This window comes from Lolium rigidum, chromosome 4 (assembly GCF_022539505.1).
Source record: "Lolium rigidum isolate FL_2022 chromosome 4, APGP_CSIRO_Lrig_0.1, whole genome shotgun sequence".
In the NCBI taxonomy this organism is placed as follows: Eukaryota; Viridiplantae; Streptophyta; class Magnoliopsida; order Poales; family Poaceae; genus Lolium; species Lolium rigidum.
This window is the reverse complement of record NC_061511.1, coordinates 163,793,928-163,803,865: the sequence shown is the minus strand read 5'-3', so window position 1 is coordinate 163,803,865 and position 9,938 is coordinate 163,793,928. Positions and strand designations below refer to the sequence as shown.

The 9,938-nt window shown below is 47.8% G+C and overlaps 2 protein-coding genes across 2 annotated transcripts; both read left to right on the top strand.

The window, feature by feature from the left end:
• The first annotated feature begins 966 nt into the window (after positions 1-966).
• LOC124706211 (translocase of chloroplast 101, chloroplastic) lies at positions 967-4,559 on the top strand. The gene is made up of 2 exons (XM_047237859.1): positions 967-1,054; positions 1,157-4,559. The coding sequence occupies exon 2, from the start codon at positions 1,194-1,196 to the stop codon at positions 4,398-4,400; it is 3,207 nt and encodes a 1,068-aa protein (XP_047093815.1). The 5' UTR covers positions 967-1,054; positions 1,157-1,193; the 3' UTR covers positions 4,401-4,559.
• An 815-nt stretch (positions 4,560-5,374) lies between these two features.
• On the top strand, positions 5,375-9,724 carry LOC124647739 (U-box domain-containing protein 33-like). Its single transcript, XM_047187625.1, has 8 exons — positions 5,375-5,648; positions 5,879-6,000; positions 6,131-6,252; positions 6,310-6,456; positions 6,637-6,973; positions 7,119-7,592; positions 8,262-8,984; positions 9,396-9,724. The coding sequence occupies exons 1-8, from the start codon at positions 5,375-5,377 to the stop codon at positions 9,621-9,623; spliced, it is 2,427 nt and encodes an 808-aa protein (XP_047043581.1). The 3' UTR covers positions 9,624-9,724.
• The last annotated feature ends 214 nt before the right edge of the window (positions 9,725-9,938 follow it).

Here is a 9,938-nt window from a genome sequence, read left to right as displayed (position 1 = left end):
TAATAATCTTATTCTATGCCTTCTTCCTACATTTCTCAGGTGAAAACTTTTAGTTGTTTTTGTGTTGGCATGGTTGCTACATGTACAAAACAAACCACCACGTTGTCGGTCAATCTATTTGAGTTTGTGTAGGATCAAATTGCCAAATTGAGTTAAGGGTCAAGTTTCTCCAACTGTAAAGTTTAGGGATGAAAATTTTGATCAAAAGTTGGGATATAAATAGAACATAAATATTATTTTTAAAATAAAACAAAATGTTTTACTCGAAAATTAATACAATTTTGTGAATGGTTGAAGGCTCTATTGAACGTGAAAATTAACCCCTTCAAAAATAACGTTCTTCCAAAATTTAACCAAATCTAATCATTTTGCTCAAAGCTAGCCTCACCAAACTTGACTACCGCAACACCATGACTCTTGGTGTTGGAAACAAGAACTTAAAGTTTTGTCGAAGGGAATGAAATTTGAAGATCAATGCTAAAATTGATGAAGTTGAGTTGCTAGATTTGAACCCTAAAGGGCATGGTGTGGACCCCCTTCACTTTGGCACTAAGATTTTTGCTGCTTTAGAGAAGAGAATTTGATTTGGTTAATTTCGGCAGAACGTTATTTGTATAAAAAAAGTCAATTTAGTCGAAAATCACCAGCCAAAGGTGTCCTGCCTAATTATGACACTCCAAGGCAATCTCACCGTAACGCTAATAATTCCACTCCAACTCTTTTGTTGGCATCTCAAAAAAAAAAAAAAAACTCTTTTGTTGGCAGCGTTGAAGTGTGCAATTTAAGACTTCCAAAAAAAAAAGTGTGCAACTTACCGGGGGCATAGCCGTAAACCATCTTGTCTCGAGGGTTCCCAGTTCTGCCCTCAAAGCGGCGCAGCAGGCTGGAGAGACCTGACCACCTTCGTCTTGTTCTTGTTCTCCGCGCCGCGCGGGGCAACCCATCACAACTCCGATCTCCTACGACGCCGCCCGCCACCGCCGCCGCCGACGAGGTTGGCGGACTAGACGCAATCCGTGGACGCCACCCCGAGCTGCCTAATCCAACCACAAAGGTTCCGCCTTTTACAAGTTTTTTCCCTTGTATTTCCGTTCGCACGTTATTTTTCCTTCTCCTGTCGCTGTTGTTTGATCCGTCGCGTCTCTGTTGGTGGCAGAACTAGGGTTGCGCTCCGTGCGCCTTCGGGGATCGCGATGGAGAACAGTGCCGTGGGCGAGAAGGGCCTGCCGGAGGCGGAGGATCGGGGGAGCCAGGGCGGAGTCGCCGAGGAGGAAGTCGCTGCGGACCCGGCGGCCGCCGCGAAGGTGGGTGGTAGCGGCGAGATCTTGGATGCCAAAGAAGGGGACGGGGCCGAGGGGGTTGTGCCGGCGCAGGAGGGCGGTGGCGGTGAGGCTGTGGAGGTCAGGCAAATGAACGCTGACGGCGAGGTGGCGGTGTCCGATGTGGACTCGAACGAGGCCAACATGGATCCATCGGCCGGCCAAGATCACCAGGCTGCCCAGAACGGCGCAGCGCCGGAGGACGGGCCACCGGCGGCGGCCGTGGAGTCTGATGAGGACGCCGATCTGTTTGTGGAGGTAGAGCAGCACGAGCCAGCTGGTTCAGATCATAGCGAGGAGTTTTTTGATAATGCGGAGACTTTGGTGACCGGAGAATCTGTCGCCATTGAGGGTGAGGTAATTGAGGATGGTATGCATACTGAGATTGGTGTTGAGGATGACGATGCCCATGATGAGCATCGGGAGCGCTTAGAGGAGGCAGCCATGTTGGAGGCAATCAGGCAGTGTGTGACAGATGCTGTTCTGGCTGAACATCTCCCAGATCATCCTGAGAGGGGCAGTGAAGATGTTCCTGGCTCTGATAGCAATCCTGAGCTCCCCACTAATTCTAGTGAACCGGAACATGTTAAAGAAGCTACCTTGGTTGATCAGAGCAAAGAGCAGCCAGAAGATGGCAAGGGAGATATTGCTGCCCGTGATACCAAGCTTGAGGTGCCTACACAATCTGGAGGTGAAGCTGATGTGGTGATCGAGGAATTGGATGACTCAAACTCCTCTGATGATGAGAATAAAGCTAGCTCTGCTCCTGCACAATCCTCTAGTGCCGCTGAAGGCCAGACCAATGCCCCCTCTTTGCTGGCTCGTCCTGCTGGCCTTGGATCATCGACTTCCCTGCTGCAACCTCCTGCCCGACCTGTTCAGCAGGTCCGTGCTAATGGTCCAGTCGCTGTGGACAGGGATGCTCGGCAGGATACTGAATCTGCTGGGGATGATGGAGATGAGAATGATGAAATCCGTGATAAGCTCCAGATGATCCGTGTTAAGTTTTTGCGTCTTGCAAACAGGTTTGGGCAAACGCCTCACAATATGGTGGTCTCACAGGTCCTTTACCGGCTCGGGCTGGCAGAACAGATTAGAAGAAATGGTCGTGGCGTTTTTAGCTATGACAGGGCACAGGATATGGCAGAACGTCTTGAAGCTGCTAATGAGCCCCTTGATTTGTCTTGCACTATCTTGGTTCTTGGTAAATCTGGGGTTGGTAAAAGTGCTACTATCAATTCGATTTTTGATGATGTCAAGCTAGACACTGATGCTTTTGAATCGAGCACTAGAAAAGTTCAAGAAGTAGTTGGTACGGTTGAGGGAATCAAAGTAAAAGTGATTGATACACCTGGCCTTTCAAGCTCATCTTCAGACCAGCACTACAATCAGAAGGTTCTCAATTCTGTGAAGAAACTTGTCAGCAAAAACCCTCCTGATATTGTTCTTTATTTTGACCGGCTGGATATGCAGAGTAGGGACTATGGTGATGTCCCTCTGCTGCAGTCCATCAGCAAAGTGTTTGGAGCCTCGGTCTGGTTCAATGCGATAGTCGTGTTAACTCATGCTGCATCTGCACCACCGGATGGGCCAAATGGAATTCCTCTTAGCTATGAGATGTTTGTCACCCAGAGGTCCCATGTAGTCCAGCAAGCAATAAGGCAAGCAGCTAGTGATGTTCGTCTCATGAATCCAGTCGCTCTGGTGGAAAATCACTCAGCTTGCAGGACAAATAGGGCAGGCCAGAGAGTGTTGCCAAATGGACAAGTCTGGAAGCCACAGCTGCTATTACTCTGCTTTGCTTCAAAGGTCTTAGCAGAGGCCAATTCGTTTCTGAAGTTGCAGGATAGTCCCGCTGGTAAACCTTCTAGTACGAGGATTCCTCCACTTCCTTTCCTCCTCTCTTCACTTCTTCAGTCCCGAGCCCCGCTGAAGTTGCCAGAGGAGCAGTATGGAGACGATGACGATATTGAAGATGATTTAGTAGATGGTTATGGTTCAGATGATGGCTCAGACTATGACGACTTGCCTCCCTTTAAGCGCCTCACGAAGGCTCAACTTTCAAAGCTCAACCATGCACAGAGGAAGGCATATCTTGAGGAGCTAGACTATAGAGAGAAGCTATTCTACAAAAAACAGCTGAAAGAGGAAAGTATGCGTCGTAAAATAATGAAGAAGATGGCAGTAGAGGCCAAGGATCGAGTAGATGATTTCAGTAACAACAATGTTGAGGATGATGGCAGTACTCCGACCAATGTTGCTGTGCCTATGCCTGACATGGTATTGCCCTCAACTTTTGATTCTGACTATCCTAGCCATCGCTATCGTTTTCTGGATACACCAAGTGAATGGCTTGTCAGGCCTGTCTTGGAGACGCAGGGCTGGGATCATGATGTTGGTTATGAAGGTCTGAATGTTGAAAGGCTATTTGCTGTCAAAGGTAAAGTCCCTTTATCTGTATCTGGCCAGCTGACAAAAGACAAGAAGGAGAGCTCCCTCCAAATGGAGGTTGCGAGTTCTATTAAGCATGGCGAGGGTAAAACTACTTCAGTCGGACTTGATATGCAGTCCGTTGGTAAGGACATGGCGTACACTGTTCGTGGTGAGTCGAGATTTAAGAACTTCAGGCGCAATAACACGGCTGCTGGGATATCTGCAACACTCCTGGGAGACTCTGTCTCAGCTGGTGTGAAGATTGAAGACAAACTGATAGTCAACAAGCAGCTGAGGCTTCTGGTAAGTGGCGGTGCTATGAGCGGGAGACGTGATGCAGCTTATGGTGGCCGTCTCGAAGCAATACTAAGAGACAAAGATTACCCAATAGGGCGCATGCTTTCTACTCTCGCGATTTCGGTCGTGGATTGGCATGGAGATCTGGCAGTTGGGTGCAACGCCCAGTCCCAGATTCCTGCTGGAAGATCTAGCAACTTGATTGGCAGTGTGAATCTGAGCAATAAGGGGACCGGGCAAGTCAGTATCCGCCTGAACAGCTCGGAACATCTACAGATCGCACTTCTCGCCCTGGTGCCTATATATAAGAACGTCAGGAAGTTACTGGATAGCTACTATGAATCTATCTAGTACAGTAGGAAGATAGACAGCCATAAGATCCTTAGGGTTAATCGAATCATAAAATGGAACTCTCCATATGTTTATTTATTTTTCTAATCTTTGTCAGCTTTGTAACAAAATTCTATTTTCCCGAGCTCTGCTCGGTGAGGTTAAATTTTGGGATGCATCCATGTCATATGTTTAAATGGCCATTAAGTTGGCACCCTGATGGTGTTGCATACTATCTCTGTTCCAAAAATAAGTGTTGCAACTTTATCTAAGTATGGATGTATCTAGACCCATTTTATGTAGATATATCCATATATAGATAAAGTTGTGACACTAATTACTAATTTTGGAACGGAGGGAGTACAATTTATTTTTTGTAGTTTCTGGTGTACAAATTGTGTTACCGCTGCATACTATTATACCCGCTTCTTCCTGATAGTATTAGTGTTCCTCCCAGCGCAATTTCAACGACAAACTGAGTGTTGTGAGTTTGTATAGCTGACGGCAGAATTATGATATGTTCAAAGAACTTGATATGATTTTTTTCTGAGGTAAGAACTTGTTATGAGTTTGTTTTACCAGACTCTGCATCTGAAGTTAAATCGTGATGAAGCCGGCGAGCACTTGCAGAAGACAACGCCTCCCTGGGCCCCACCGCGTTGACCGGTTGAACCCGGACCGTCCTGCCAGTTGAAGACTTCGTGCCAGGTTCGACGACGTCCAGTGTACAAAACTCACAACACTAGTCAATTTTGTTCCTTGTTATCCTCTGTTAGTTACTCCTAGCTAGTCAATTTTGTTCACCTGAAAAAATGCTATTGTCAATATTGTTAGCTATAGGACTAACGAACAGCCCAGGACTCCAGGAGATAACCTCGTTTTCGGTTCCGCGGCGCGCGCGCCGTATCGCGTACGCGCAGGGTTGATATGTATATGCTCCGCTGCTCTCGGAGTGGATTACCGGGCACGCACGCGCCATTCTGCCAGCATCGCCCATGGAGCCGGTGTGGGAGACGGCCAGCGAGCGGAGCGGCGTGGATTCTCTGTCCAGCGCCGGCGGCACGACGGCGACGGAGGCGCCCGAGGAGGATGCCGGCGGGGAGGAGGTTGTCAAGGTATTCGTGGCGGTGCCGGAGCAGCACAAGAACGGCAAGTCCACGCTCGCCTGGGCGCTCCGCCACCTCGCCGCACTGGCCTCCGACGGCAATGCCGGCGCCGTGGTGGTGGTGGTCGCGCATGTCCATGCGCCGGCGCAGATGATCCCAGTGAGTACGTACCGATCGCTTCTAACTTTCTCCCCGACTTTTGCAACGGCCTTGTGAGATTAATCCATGATTAGCGTACGTCAAGTCTGACTGAAATGCCCAACTTTTTTTCTTGTGTTTGTTTTGTTGATTAGATTTTCTGTTTGTGAATCGCGGTCAATTGCACTTGATCTTATCTCAAATATGCTCATCTAACCTCATTCAAAAAACTTGCCCATCTAACTACTTTGACAGTGGGAAGCAAGTTTCACGCGAGCAAGCTGAGACCAGAACAAGTGAGTGCCTACAGGCAGTACGAAAGGGGCAAGGTGAACAAGCATTTGGACGACTACATCCGCCAGTGCTCCAAAATGAAGGTGCGCACAACCAGTCATCTAAGCTTTCTTAATCACTGTGGTACATCCAGACTTAATGACAAATGAGTCATGCCTGAACATGGCAAGAGGCAACAGACTGAACTAGTGTCATTGTTCCTTTTCTTATCAGATCAAAGGTAAGAAACTTGTTATCCAGAATGAAGATATCGCCAAAGGGATCGCGGAGATTGTTTCGAAGCACGGCGTCAGCAAGCTCGTCATGGGAGCAGCCGCCGACAAGCACTACTCTAGGTATACATACTATGCAGCTTCCATAAAATTTCAGAGATGTCCTGTTGGTGGCACCAGAAATGCTTCCTCAGTGATGGCTTTCAATTCTTTAAATCTCAGGAAAATGATGGCTCCCAAGTCCAAGACGGCACTCGCAGTTATTCAACAGGCTGACCCGTCGTGCAAGATTTGGTTCGTATGCAAGGAGCATCTGATTTCCACTAGGTACTAAGAATGTCTGAATATCTGATAAGATAACGCACTTCATTTTTACAGTTAACCTGACTTGAACCTTTACATGTGTTCATTTAAGATCACTTTTACTCATAATATTTGTTCCTCGATTGTTGCTGTCCACGTTTTTCATAATCATTTCGGGTTATTTCCTGTTTAAACTGTGTACAGAGAGGCTGGTGCTGTCAGAAGCCAAATACCTCCTTTATCTCTAGTATCTGCACATCCAAACCGACATGCAGTCAGGAATGGAGTTGAGGGCTGCATCCAGAGGTCCCTTTCCGAAAAACTATCACCGCTGTTGGTGCCTTGTCGATCAGCCATGCGAAGAACGTTTAGCATTCTGAGCATGGAGGACATCTCCGTGGGTTCCTGGGACAGCGGCAGAAGAGGTAGCTTCCCGAGTTCATGCCGCGAGGAAGCATCCAGCCATTCTTCCAGCTCATTCGAGTTGCCAATAGATGATGTCTTTGCTGTCCATCAAAACACTGCACCGTGCCATGATCAGGTTATTTCTTTAGTTTCGTCAAAAAGGTTATTTAGTTTGCACGGATAGCTGACTCTACCCGCACCTTAATTGGCAGCATGGGCAAATTAAGGTGCAATCTTTTTGACCCGGAACTGAGAGCTAATGAATGAATGATTGATTACAGGCCAAAATTTCTGAGGATGTGTCCAAGCAGACTAGGGAAGTTGATGAGGCCATAGCCAAGGCAAATGAGGACATGAAACTGTTGAAGCAAGAGATGGAGGCAATGAGACGCAACCGTGACGATGCCGTCGAGAAGCTCTCTGAAGTGAAAGAAGAAAAGGAAGAGATGGTGGCAGCGAGCAGATACCTCGTTGACTCGCAGCGGGTGAGGCTTGAGCAACTAGAGGATGAAAGGGACACTGCCCTGGAGCGTGTGGAAGAGATCCGCAGCATGGCTTCAGGCTTGAATTTGGCATTGTTCAGCGAGTTCTCTCGGTCGGAGTTGCGGCAGGCGACGAGGAACTTCAGTGACACAATGAAGATTGGCGAAGGTGGGTTTGGGTGTGTGTACAAAGGTGTGTTGCGCAACACCACGGTGGCGATCAAGATGCTCCACTCTGAAAGCTCTCAAGGGAAGTCACAGTTCCAGCAAGAGGTAATTACTTATTTTCCCTGAACGCTGTCGTTTGCAATTTTGAACATAGGTAGCTTATGAAGCATTGACAATATAATTCGTTTGAAATACCTAGGTTATGTACATCAAAAGCATGTGTAACTTTGTATTCGTTTATGCCCCAGTATCCTGTATGTTACATTTTGTTTTGACTTTCGGTTTGAGTAAATTTCGAGACCCACCGAAATATCTAGAATTTCAGAAATCATTTTTTGCTTTCTTTCATTCGAATTTTAACAAAAATCAAGTAAATTTGTATTTGGTCTGAACCTATTCATGATAATTTCAAGAAAATATATTTCAGAACCCACCAAAATTACTGAAATTACGTTGAAATTTTAATTCCTATTGTGACATTGACTACCCATTTAAGATTCATTGTCACCAATATATACACTATTTAAGAAACTTGTTGACAGAAAGTTGACTACTCTCTTCTTTTGGAGAAAAGGACTTTGTGGTCAAATAAGTAGTGTGTCAAAACCATGCTAATGTCCAAAGCTACAGCTTCTGGAGCACCACCTACGGAGTCTTGAAACCTGAACTAATGATATGTATGCTTGTTTTATTGCTTAGAGCAAAAGGGTCAAATATTCAAAATTATTGCATCAGTTGTTCTGAACTGAATACTGATGGATGTTACTGTTGCAGCTTTCTGTTCTAAGCAGAGTGAGGCACCCAAACATCGTCACGCTGATGGGCTGTTGCCCAGAGGCTTCAGGTCTCGTGTACGAGTTCCTACCAAACGGAAGCCTCGAGGACCGCCTCGCCTGCCGAAACGAGACGCCGCCACTGTCATGGCAGGCCCGCACGAGGATCATCGGCGAGGTATGCTCCGCGCTCGTTTTCCTCCACTCGGGCGAGCTCAGCCCGGCCATCCATGGCGACCTCAAGCCGGCCAACATCCTCCTGGACGCCAACCTGGTCAGCAAGCTCGGCGACTTGGGCGCCTCCCGCCTCCCCACCATGACCAACCCCGGCAGCACGCCGTACACGGACCCGGAGTACCTGACTACCGGGGAGCTGACGGCGCGCTCGGACGTGTACTCCCTGGGCATCATCATGCTCCGTCTGGTCACGGGGCAGCCGCCGCTGGGCATCGCGAGGAAGGTGGAGGACGCGCTGGACAAGGGCGAGATGGAGACGCTGGTGGACCGGTTGGCCGGGGAGTGGCCGTTCGAGCAGGCCGAGAAGCTGATGCTGCTCGGGCTGCAGTGTGCGGAGGTCAGCAGGAGGAGGCGCCCCGAGCGAATGAGCCAGGTGTGGAGGGTGGTCGAGCCCCTGGCGAAGGCGGCCTCCGTGTCACTCGCAGCACAGTCTCTTGCGCCCAGTGAGAGCAACCCGCCTTTCTACTTCATCTGCCCAATTTCCCAGGTAAGTTGCATCAATTTTCCACTAGCATGTTAGTAAATAAAGGGATTGAAGGATATGCTATTGTGCTCGATGAAGTAGACATGATCACATAGTACAGGTTTAGATTCAAGGTTTGTTTGAATATGGCCAATATTGCTAAAAATCGTAGACGATCTAGTGCAGGGTCACGGGTGCCATGTCCCCCTCAAACAATTTGTGAAATTCAGATTGCTGAATATACAACTTAGTTTTGTCTAGCCTTTTTTTTTTGCGGCTTACTCGTCTAGCATGTTAACAAATAGCACAACATACTTCATATTTTTCTGATGATTTTCAAAATGCTGATTTGATATCATTGGGGGGAAAGGGGGCCTATGGTCGTCCCCGTATACTTCGCAAAAATTTTACTGATTCACACAAATGCAATTGCAGGAGGTTATGAGGAACCCTCACACCGCGGCAGATGGTTTCACCTACGAGGCGGAGGCGATCAAGGGATGGCTTGACAGCGGGCACGACACGTCCCCCATGACAAAACTGGCCCTCGCTCACCGGCACATCACCCCGAACTACGCTCTTCGTTCTGCCATAGAGGATTATATGAAGCAGCACCAGCACCAGGGCAAGCCGCCACCACAATCGGTTCGGTCAGATCGATGATAGTGCTGTTGTCGCCGTGATTTCTGTCCAGTCATTGTTGAGAAGTCTGCTCCGCTCTTGCTGTATATATTAGTTGTCTAATCTGCATCCAACTGGTTTTTAGTTTGGCATCAGTCAGGACCGTCAGGTTTAGTCTATCATATCGTGTAAGAGTAGACAGCAACACAAAATCATCGGGATTTCTACCATTAAGCATGTGGCTGTCTACTGTCTAGGCCTTATCCCAATGTTTCATTTCTGTGAGATTGGCGCAACCACTATCAGCAATGGAAACAAAATAAAAACACCCCAAACTACATTCAGCAATTTCATGAT

Bases quoted from the DNA above. Each gene is read 5' to 3' on its own strand.
- LOC124647739 (XM_047187625.1), top strand. From the start codon at position 5,375: ATGGAGCCGGTGTGGGAGACGGCCAGCGAGCGGAGCGGCGTGGATTCT. The intron at 6,253-6,309 runs GTATACATACTA...TGGTGGCACCAG, and splicing joins GCCGACAAGCACTACTCTAG to AAATGCTTCCTCAGTGATGG. The intron at 7,593-8,261 runs GTAATTACTTAT...TTACTGTTGCAG, and splicing joins AGTCACAGTTCCAGCAAGAG to CTTTCTGTTCTAAGCAGAGT.
- LOC124706211 (XM_047237859.1), top strand. From the start codon at position 1,194: ATGGAGAACAGTGCCGTGGGCGAGAAGGGCCTGCCGGAGGCGGAGGAT.